At 43.3% G+C, this 11,329-nt stretch overlaps 1 protein-coding gene across 1 annotated transcript; it reads right to left on the bottom strand.

Annotated features, from left to right (window-relative positions):
* Positions 1-1,771: 1,771 nt before the first annotated feature.
* Positions 1,772-2,650, bottom strand: LOC135218772 (collagen alpha-2(I) chain-like). The gene has a single exon (XM_064255222.1). It carries the CDS (start codon positions 2,648-2,650, stop codon positions 1,772-1,774), a length of 879 nt encoding a protein of 292 aa, XP_064111292.1.
* Between the last annotated feature and the right edge of the window lie 8,679 nt (positions 2,651-11,329).

Raw genomic sequence — 11,329 nt, 5'->3', positions numbered from 1 at the left:
TTTTTTTTCATAAATTCACCATAAATCGAAATATTGTGCTAGAGACTTCCAATTTGTTGCAAAATGAAGATAAATGATTGAATATTAGTAAAATATAAGAGTTTTAGCTTACAATTGCGTTTTTCGACCATTTCGGTAGAGTCAAAGTTGACCGAACATGGTTTTTTTCTATTTATCGTGATTTATATGCAAATATTTCAAAAATGAAAAAGCTACAACCTTCAATTATTTTTCGTTGTATTCTACATGAAATTGCGCACATTTTCATATATAAAACTTTATGTAACAGCTAGTTTTAAAATGGTGCAAACATTACCACAATCGCACGTATGATTTTTTCGGAAGAGTTACCGCGCGGACGTAAGGAAATGTTAATTTTTTTCATAAATTCACCATAAATCGAAATATTGTGCTAGAGACTTCCAATTTGTTGCAAAATTAAGGTAAATAGTTGAATATTACTACAATATAAGCGTTTTAGCTTACAATTGCGTTTTTCGACCATTTTGGTAGAGTCAAAGTTGACCGAAGGTTGAAATTTTGGCACTTATCGTTATTTATATGGAAATATTTCAGAACTGATAAAAGATACAATCATGAGTATTTTTTTGTTCTATTTTAAATGAAATTGCGCACATTTTCATATATAATACTTCATGTAACGGATAATTTAAAACGGTGCAAAAATTATGTCAAAGTGACAAAATAATTTTTGAGATGTGTCACTGATACTTTTTAGTACGATAAGAAAGAAATTCGCGCTTGCGCGCCTGCGTAACGATTGTAAACAAAAAAACGCCTTGATCCGTGAACTCCCAGCATCCCCCAAGGCACGTGATTCAAAAGTTTTAGGCTGGTAGGCCTATAAGTATTTTTCCGCGAATTTTTAAAAAAACTTTTTTGAGCCGACGTATGGTACGTCCATTCGGAAATCGGGGGAGATTTTGACTCGACGTTTAATACGTCCATTCGGCGTTTAAGGGTTAATCTTGAGCAGAGACTTTGAACTTCCTTAAACCTAGGTTTAAGGGGTCTTGGAAGGTCTTAAGTTAGTAATCCAGTGTCAATTATGAGATTGAAGCCCTGATACTTGGAGGAAGTGCCACATTTTTCATATAAATCGTTTAAAATCTTGTGTAACTAGTAGACCAGACCCCTTATCTATAGTCTATGAACTGGTTACTAGTATTGTAGAACCTGTCAATGATGATGAAAATTACTTATTGGATCAGGTGTTCTCAGACGCTCTTGGTAATAACCTTCAGAATTTGAAAACTAAAAACATCTGGAGGCATTTCAGAGAGATGACATGGTGGTTGGCCTGGCCCACAAGTCTCGGGACCCATGACAGGCCTGCCCCTCCATCTAGGAACCTGTGGCAGGCCTACCCCTCTGTCCCGGGACCCATGGCGGTCCTGCCCCGCTCATGGCAGGACCCGTGGCGGGATTTTCCGCCATCCCAGGACCTGTGATAGGACTGCCCACCATCCAGGGACCTGTGGTGGGCCTGCCCGGCCGTCCCGGGACCTGTGGCGGGACTGTGCTGCCATCCTGGGACCTATGATGGGACTGCCACGCCGTCCCAGGAACCGTGGTGACCCTGCCCTGCCCGTCCTGGGACCTGTGGTGGGCCTGCCCTGCCGTCCCGGGACCCATGGATGTCCTGCCCCGCCCATTGCAGGGCCTGTGGCAGGACTGCCTCGACATCCCGGGACCCGTGATGGACCTGCCCCACCATCCAGGGAACTATAGAGGGTCTTCCCTGCCCGTCCTAGGCCCTGTGGCAGGCTGCTCTACTGTCCCAAGATTCATGGTGGTCCTGCCCCACAGTCCGGGGACACCTGACGGGCCTGCTCAGCAGTCCAGCGATCCGTGGCGGGCCTGCCCCGCCATCCCGGGGACCCGTGACAGGCCTGCCCTTCTGTCCTGAGGACCGTGGCAGGCTTGCCCTGCCGTCCCAGGGACCTGTGGAGGGCCTGCCCGCCGTCCGGAGATGGTGTCCCAGGGACCTGTGGCGGGTCTGCCCCGCTGTACCAGGACCCCTGGCGTGCCTACCCTGCCTTCCCGGGACCTGTGGCGGGCCTGCCCCATCTATCCCAGGACCCGCGGTTGGCTTGCCCACCGTAAAGGGAACTGTAGCAGACCTCCTGAGACCCATAGTGGTCCTGCCCCGCCAATCACAGGACCTGTGGTGGGCCTGCCCCGCTACACAGGACCCATGGTGGGTCTCCCCTGTCTTCCCGGGACCCATGGCGGGCCTGCCCCTTTCTGTCCCTGGACCCTCGGCAGGCTTGTCCCACCGTAAAGGGAACTGTAGCACGCCTCCCCCGCCCGTCCTGGGGCCCGTGGTGGGCCTGCCCTGCCTTTCCAGGGGCCCATGGTGAACTTGCTCCGCCTCCAAAGGAACCATGGCGGGCCTGCCCCGCCGGTCCCGGGGCCCGCGGCAGGCCAGCCCTGCCGTTCTGGGACCTGTGGCAGGCCTGCCCCGCTGTCCCAGGACCCATGACAGACCTGCCCCGACATGTGGCTGGCCTGCCACACGGTCGTGGGACCTGTGGTGGCCCTGCCCTGCATGTACCAGGACAAGTGGCAGTCCTGTCCCACATTCTGGGAAACGGTAGAGGGCCTGCCCTGCTGTCTCGGGACCCATGTCGGGCATGGCCTGCCATCCTGGGATATGTGGCTGTCCTGCTCTGCCTGTCCTGGGATCAATGATGGGCTTGCTCTGCCATCCAGGAAATGTGGCGGGGCTGCCCTGCCGGCCCCAGGACCCATGGGGGGCTTGCCCCCTCCATTCTGGGACCCGTGGCGGGCCTGTCAGCCCGTCCAGGGACTCATGGCAGGCTTACCCTGCTGTCCCAGAACTTGTGGCGGTTCTGCTCCGCCTGTCCTGGGACAAGTGCCAGTTCTGACCTGCCATCCCGGCGACCCATGGTGGGCCTGCCCAACCCATCTCGGGATCCATGGCCTGCCTGCCCTGCTGTCCCAGGGCCCGTGGCAGTCCTGCCCCTCCTGTCTTGGGACAAGTTTCGACACTACCCCGCCTGTCCCAGGACAAGTGGCGGTCCTGCCCCACACAATAGGAAACAGTAGCGGGCCTGCCCTGCCGCCCGGGACCCGTGGCCAGCCTGCCCTGCTGTCCCGGTAACCGTGGCGGGCCTCCCCTGCCATCCCAGGACCCGTGGCAGGCCTGCCCTGCCATCCCGGGACCGATGGCGGGACGCCTTGCCGTCCCGGGAACTGTGGCGTCCCTGCCCCTCCCGGGGACCCATGGTGGGCTGCCCTGCTGTCCCAGTGCCCGTGGCGGTCCAGCCCCTCCTATCCTGGGACAAGCTGCGGCTCTACCCCGCCTGTCCCATTACAAGTGGCGGTCCTGCCCCACATCTAGGAAACAGTAGCAGGCCTGCCCCACTGTCCTGGGACCCGTGGTGGGCCTGCCCTGCCGCCCCGGGACCCGTGGCCAGCCTGCCCCGCTGTCCCAGTACCCATGTCAGGCCTTCCCTGCCGTCCCAGGATCCATGGCAAGCCTGCCCTGCCATCCTGGGACCGATAACGGGCCTGCCCTGCTGTCCCAGGGACTTATGGCGGCCCAGCCCTGCCGTCCTGGGGACTTGTGGCTGGCCTGTCCCTCCGTCCTAGGACCCGTGGCGGGCCTGCCTCACCATCCCAGGACCCGTGGTGGGCCTGCCTCACCATCCCAGGACCCGTGGCGGGCCTGTTCCACCGTCCCAGGACTGATGGCAGGCCTGCCCCGCCGCCCCGGGAACTGTGGAGGCCCTGCCCCGCCATCCATGCCGCTTCTTCGGTCTTTAGCTGCAGGTCTTTCTCCTTCTGTCGTAGGAGTTTCTCTTGCCTTTCAATCTGGCAGTGTGACTCTGCCAACTGCACTGTCAGTTCTCTTAGCCTCTCACATAGGGCATCGTTTCTCTGTGTTGTCCATCAGCTGCTGATTTTCTTCTGTGACCTTGAGGATCTTGTCTTCCAGTTGCCGTTTCTCCCTCTTCTTTTGATTGTTCTCTTCCTTCAGAAAAAACATCCCAGCTTAAAGCAAGTGGGCCCTTTCTTGCCAGGCCTGCTGTTGCAACACCTTCCCTGACCCTCACTGACCCGTGATCTGAATCACATAAGCGCATTGCTTCTTCCTTCCGCCCGCTTCTGATTTGCTTCATGGTAGTTGAGCCTCTGTTGGTAGACTGAAGCAATTATCCTGTCCAAGTTCCACCTGCTGCTCTCTCTGGCACTGGATGGTGTCTTGCAAAGCCACAATTCTCTCGTTCAGTTCCTTTTCCTTGGGCTGTTTAGCTCCATTATCAGTAGTCAGAAGGAACCTCACCAGTGAATAGGCAGCCACATTAAACAAGATGACTATCCCTTTATTAAGGCCCCCATACACTGAATGATTGTCTGAATAATTGTCTGAACAACTGTCTGTATCTTTTGCAAAAACACTGTGTATTTGGCTTGTCTTAATGCAAAAGTGGGTGGAGCTTCGCGTCCGAACGATCTAAGTGGGAATCTGTCACGACTAGGTTGCTGGCTTGCGACTTAAGTCTGTCATACACAGATCGTTCAATGTATGGGTTTGTCTGCCAATATAACAATATTGCACGTGTCCACTTTAGAGATGATGTCATGTCTTCTCGAGACAAAATCTTTGCTGAGACTGAAATTGGTGTGGAGGTCGTTCATACTGTATGAATAGTGTGTGTGTGGTTCGATAACGACAATCGTTCAGACTATCGTTCAGTGTATGGGGGCCTTTAGACTTCAATGTCCCAACAACAGCTGCTGCCAAGGCCAGGTAAGGCCCCATTTTCTTCAATCTGGAATCTATATCTGAATTGTGCTACCTGCAGGCTGCAGAAGCCAAACCAATTTCGTATACTCTGCTCTTGTATAGTGCCATTTTGCTTGGTGAAATGTACCTGTGCATGGTCCAAATAATCAACTGATATCACACGTTTAACATACAATTAGAAAACGAATTATAGCTAGAAGTGTTCATGAACTATCGGTGATAAGATTAGTGTCAGAATAGTAGGATAAAGCGTCTACTAAGTTATTTTTTTAGTGATTATTGAAAATTCGAACAGGATGGCAGCAAGCAGCAACTGTGGAAAGCAATGGAGGAATCTTGCTTGCCTTGTATAACATGCAATATGATGACTTAGCAGGAAGAGAACTGGCATTTCTTATCTATGAAATCAATAAAAACTAACCAAAAAGATGCAAAAATATTCATAGACATATTGGAAGGATATGATCCCTCAAACTGGAAGAAGTCTGCAGAAAATAGTATGAAAATAATTGAAGGAGTACCAAATAAAACTCAAGTGGTCAAGAGACTTATAAAGAAAATTTACATCAATCAACACATTCCACCAAAAGAAAAGGAATAAGGTGAACATTGTGAATATAATGATTGATGCAACAGGAAAATGAATGCCTAAAGTATATAAACTGTGTAAGGTGTGGTATAGCATTATAAATCATCAAAACCTGATCAGGAAATGCTATGCATGCCACATACCCATGCATCCTCAATGTGCAGAATTCCAGCAAAATATAAGTAAGGACACAATAGTATTATGCTCAACATGTCTATTATGGATATATAATGTTATTAAATCGAGACTTAATGTGCAATTAGTAGAGTATGAAGAAGATGAGAAAGAGGAAGAAGAAGAAAATGGAAAAGAAGAAAATAAAACTGAAGTGATAGAAAAAAATATTGAAAACAAAGAACAGGACAAGAGTATGGATGCAGAGATATTCATAAATACTACATATGAGGCAATACAGCAGCCTACATATGATGAAATAAATTATGACAAGACAACACAAAATAAAATCCCGAAGAGGCTTTACCCAGATCTTCATACCAGCGATGGGAAAGAGCAAGAAAAATAAGAAAAGAAAGACAGTCTGCCCCCTTTTGAAAAGAGGGAATTGCTCATCTGGTGAAAGATGTTACTACAAACATCCTAAGGTATATCACAATTATGAGATATATCGCAAATGTGCATACCTAGATGGCTATGAGGATGAATGCAGAGATCTACATCCAAAAATATGCAAAAACTTAAAAGAAGGAAAGGATGTAAGTTAAAAAAAAAATGTAGATATATGCACCCTGTAGCCATGAATCAAAATCAATTAAATAATAAAAACCAAAATAAAAAAGAAACAAATAAAAAAGGAACAAAGAACATGAGGTGGAGGAAAAAAAAAGCTATCACTGCATTATGGGATGTCAGTATTGAGAATGCAAGCATCAGCTCCCAGTTACAGTGCAAGGAACAAGCACCATATATACGATGCCAGGGGATGGTGCAGATATGGAGATAAAAGCAGCTTCATACGCAAAATTAATAAATTTGAAGGAGACTCGAATATATTGGTAAAGTTGAATTTTTTATTGTCAGAATTTCTGGAAATGAAGAAAAGAACAACATACCAGAACAGGAAAAAGAAGGGAAAATCCTTATTATTACCCATAATAAATGATGGGGATAACACAAACCATCAAAGTGTGTAGGGTTTAGTTACGAGTAACTCAAAAAGAAAAATAGAGTTCTTAGAAGAACTAACCCAAACTGAAAAAATAGATATAATTAATATAAGTGAAACCTGATATTCCCAAGTGACTGGTAATGATGATCAAATAAAGGGGTTCCAAACTTATAGATCAGATAGAAAAATAGTAATTAAGGAGGAACTGCGATATATGGAAGAGACATAAATCAAGGAAAAGTATATGAGAAATATAGTAATATAGTGAATTAATAGCAGTGGAATTTGAATCTGAAAAATTAGTGAACATAGTAATATATAGACCCGCTAATACTAAAGAGTTTGACACAATAATAGAAAACTTGAATGATATTTGTAGAAATCACAAAAACTGGACTATACTCCTATCCAGAGACTAACTTTCCTTTCGTAGATTGGAAAGAACGAATAGGAGATTGTGGTTGTATTTATACATAAAAAAAGAGTAATAGTAGTGCAGGGAATAAGAGGCAATTCGAAAAGCTATTAGGTATCCTACTAGAACACAACATTCAACAAATAAATCTCCTACCAACAAGAGAGGATAAACCTTTAGACCTAGTATTTGTGAACGAGGTGAGTTATGTTAAAGAAATAATAGTGTATAATACGAGTATTTCATACCATAATGTCAGAGAATTATCGCAAGAGATGAAAAAGTGGGAAGGATATGGAAAATACAATTTCTATAGTAAGAATGTAAAATGGTCAGAAATAAATGAAGAATTAAACAAAGTTTGGGAAAACATATTTGTGAGTGATGATATACAGGTAAATACAGTTATATTATATAAAATATTAGAGAAAATAGTGTAAAAATATATACCAAAGAAGAAAAGTAAACATCAGTCATGCATACCAAGAGATAGAGGGATCTTGTTCCAGAAAATCCGAAAGTGGAAAAAAGGTCTTGCAAAAGAAAAGAATGCATGGAAAGTGATGGAACTAAAAAGTTTGATAGAAAATAAAGAACAAAAGATTATACAATCAAAAGAAAATGAAAAACGGGACTTGGAAAAAAAGACCCTAGTAAATATCAAGCAAATCCACAAACTATTGTACTCATGTGTGAAAAAGATGAATAAAAGAAGAATAGAAATAGGGCCTCTAAGAAATGAAGGAGATTAATGGAAAAAAAAGAAAATGCAACATATTAGCAGACAGATTTAAGTAGGAATTTACCCATAGAATTGATAATGAAGATAATGATACAGAAATAAGAGATGAAAATGGTGAATATTTATCAGACATAGATATTAATGAAGCCAATATTGTGCAGGCTATTAATAATAATAATAATAATAATAATAATAATAATAATAATAATAATAATAATAATAATAATAATAATAATAATAATAATAATAATAATAATTCATAATCATAATAATTCATAATCATAATAATTCCCATAAATCATAATTAATTCATAATCATAATAATTCATAATCATAATAATTCATAATCATAATAATTCATAATCATAATAATCATAATCATAATCTCCTTTATTTCGGTTCAAGACCATATACAATGAACATACAAAATACACAGTAACATACACAATCTAGATATATGAGTCAACATGATAGGAAAAATTAGTAATCGGCACTTATCCACAAAATAGCTGAGGTAGCATAAAAGATAATAATCATAATACTGGTAATAGTAATAATGTTGGTGAGAAAAAAAATGCATTGAGAAGTATAACAGTTAGTACACAAATTATATAGCTTAAATTTCACTAGAGACCTTAGGTGGTTACAGTAGTCTGGTCCAGAGGGCTAAATACATAAATTGAATGTGTATATATATATACATACATACACACACATACACACACACACACACACACACACACACACACACACATATATATATATATATATATATATATATATATATATATATATATATATATATATATATATATATATATATATATATATATAAAGAAACTTTAACTTGATAGTAATCACCGAAATAATGAAAAAAATAAAATATCAGCAATAAATATAATTAATGACAAAAGCTGCAGATGACATCTTGCTAATACAGAGATTAAGTTCTTTAGGGGGACAAAGGCCTCATTTTTCCCCACTCTTTCCCACATTTAGGATCTTCTTCTTGCTTCACTCCTAAGGATGCTTTGTATGAGCGAGTTGCCGCTGTTTCTCACTTGGGTTACCAGACTGGACATTGTTCGCCTTACAATGAATGATTTTTAAATTGTCCAGGTGGTTTTCTAAGAACATCTGTGTGGCGGAGTGGTAGCTGGAGTGTTTGTGAGGCGTCTCAGAATGTCATTGTGCACAACGAGTGATACGTCTCATGGTCTCTCGGGTATAGTTCGTCCAGAGGGAACACCCATAGATACTGTAACAGTACGAGCGGAAGAGCAGCAGTTTCACGTCTCGGTGACAGAAGGCAAACCTCCTTGCAATCATGTTGCCAGTTGCACATAGTTTACGACGCCTCTGTTCAATGTCTGCCGTATCTTTTAGGTCGTCGGTAATAATGTGACCCAAATACGGAAATTCGCACACAAATTCCAGCCGATGGTTTCCGAGGAAAATTTGTGGTTCTGCAATATGCTTAAGAGATCTCGGGAGCAGCGACATGCACTGGGTCTTGGTTTCGTTATAGATTATATCAAATTCCTCTGCATATTGGCGGCAAGTGTCGATGAGTCGTTGGAGGCCATGCACTGATGGGGAAATCAGAACCATATCGTCGGCATAACAGAGGTTGTTTATAGTTGTTTCATTGACAGTGCATCCGATTGGGAGTGAGTTCAGTTTGACATTCAAGGCATCTGTGTACGTATTAAACAGGTATGGAGAGAGAATGCCCCCTTGCCGAAGCCCGTTTAGGGAGCCGAAGGTGTACGATAATATGTTGCCCCATTTAACACAGAATTGCGTGTGGAGAACCAGCAATGTAAAATGCCAATTAGATATAGGGGTGTGCCCCTTTTATGCAGCTTCAGGAATAGCTTCAGGTAGTTTACTCTGTCAAATGCTTTTCTCACATCTACGAAACACAGGAAAACCGGAGATGCTGATGATAGGTAGTAGTTCAGCAATTCTTTCAGTATGTAGATGCTGGTGTCAGGTTGAGTGGTTTGCTTTAAACCCGAACTGGTTGTCAGTGGTGTAGAAAGGGGAGAAGTCTCACAAGAAGAACCGACTCAAGTATCTTCGATGCGATCGTTGTGATTGCAATTGGCCGGTAGTTGCCAGGCGTCAGCTGCATCCTTTAGCTTGTTTTTGATTAATGGTATCAAGTGAACTAAGAGTAGGGAGTCTGGAAGAAACTGGTGAATTATGCACGCATTGAATAAGGCAGCTAGCAAAATGTAAATTATCGGATGTCAGAATTTGAAAGCCTCTGCGGGAAGACCATCACAGCCGGGCGATTTATTATTAGGTATGCTGTTTATGGCATCGCTGATGTTACCTGGCGTAATACGGTCTGCAAAATGAAATTGAATGTTGTCATTAAGGAGGTTATCTACCTCGCTTTGGGAATCCTGATCATTTATGCAATTCAGGATATTGTTGAAGTGATCACCCCACATCCTTGCGATAGCCTCGTCTCCGACTGCTTCCCCTACTCTCTGTGATAGCTTTTTAGTTTTGGGATTTAAGGACTGGATATCTTTCCAAAGACGAGGGTAATCACCAGATTCTACGTTTCTAGACATTGCATCGGCTCTTAGTTGTTTTTCATTTAACCTGCAGTGCTTAAGAGCAAGTTTGAATTGCGCTCTCACCTGCCTCATTAGTAATGCAGTGTGTCCTTCCCTCGGGCTGCCATTTTGCCTCCACAGTAAAAACATTTCTCGTGAGTATGTATACAGATCCTTAACCAAGTCATTCCAACCAGGTATATTACGAGAATTACCTTGACGAAATCTAAAGGCAGTCCTGCCCGAAGCAAGCATAGCGGAGATTATGTTCGAATAGAATTCATTCAGATCCCTCTTGTGGTGGTCATTTCTACATTTTGTGTTGGTACATAGTAAGGCGTCAGCCGGTTGAATTATTGACCGCAACCTGGTTTCCGTGGTCGCCCTAAAGTATCTGGTTTTCTGTTGGTTTTTAAACTCCCAGTTAACCGCTGGTGGGCGGTCAGTTAGTGGGTTCACGGTAGGGATCAGCCGGACCAGTTGGTGTCCCTGACATTTTTTTAAAAGAAACTGGTTCATTCTATTGCAAAGCCACTTGCAATATTATAAAGGTAGAGTGTAGATACAGGCAAGATTCATGATGAGCATAAAATAGCATATGTTACCCCTACTTACAAAAAGTGGATCAAGACTAGGGGCAAGTAATTATAGGCCTGTGAGTCTAACATCACATATTATGAAAGTGTATGAAAGGGTAATGAAGCAAAATATTATGAAACATTTAATGAAAAATAATTTGTTTAATATAGGACAACATGGTTTTGTACCCGGGAAAAATACACAAAGCCTTTGACAAGGTAGACCATAATATATTACCGAAGAAAATTAGAAAACATAATATAGTGGACAAAGTAGGAAGATGGATAAAATAATTTTTACACAACATAAAACAGATAGTTATTGGAAACAATGAGAAGTCGGATGAAGCTAAGGTAATATTCGGTGTTCCACAAGGTACGGTGTTAGCTGCATTGCTGTTTGTTATTATGATTGCTGACATAGACAGTAATGTTAAGGACTCGGTAGTGAGTAGTTTCACCGATGACACAAGGCTGAGTAGAGAAATTACTTGCGATGAAGATAGGA

This window comes from Macrobrachium nipponense, chromosome 1, assembly GCF_015104395.2.
Source record: "Macrobrachium nipponense isolate FS-2020 chromosome 1, ASM1510439v2, whole genome shotgun sequence".
Lineage (NCBI taxonomy): Eukaryota > Metazoa > Arthropoda > Malacostraca > Decapoda > Palaemonidae > Macrobrachium > Macrobrachium nipponense.
Note: the sequence above shows the minus strand (reverse complement) of the source record. Positions and strands in the feature narration are given on the sequence as shown.

What these genes read in the sequence shown, in the direction of transcription:
- LOC135218772 (XM_064255222.1), bottom strand. Translation starts at nt 2,650, where the DNA reads ATGGGTCCCGAGACAGCAGGGCAGGCCCTCTACCGTTTCCCAGAATGT.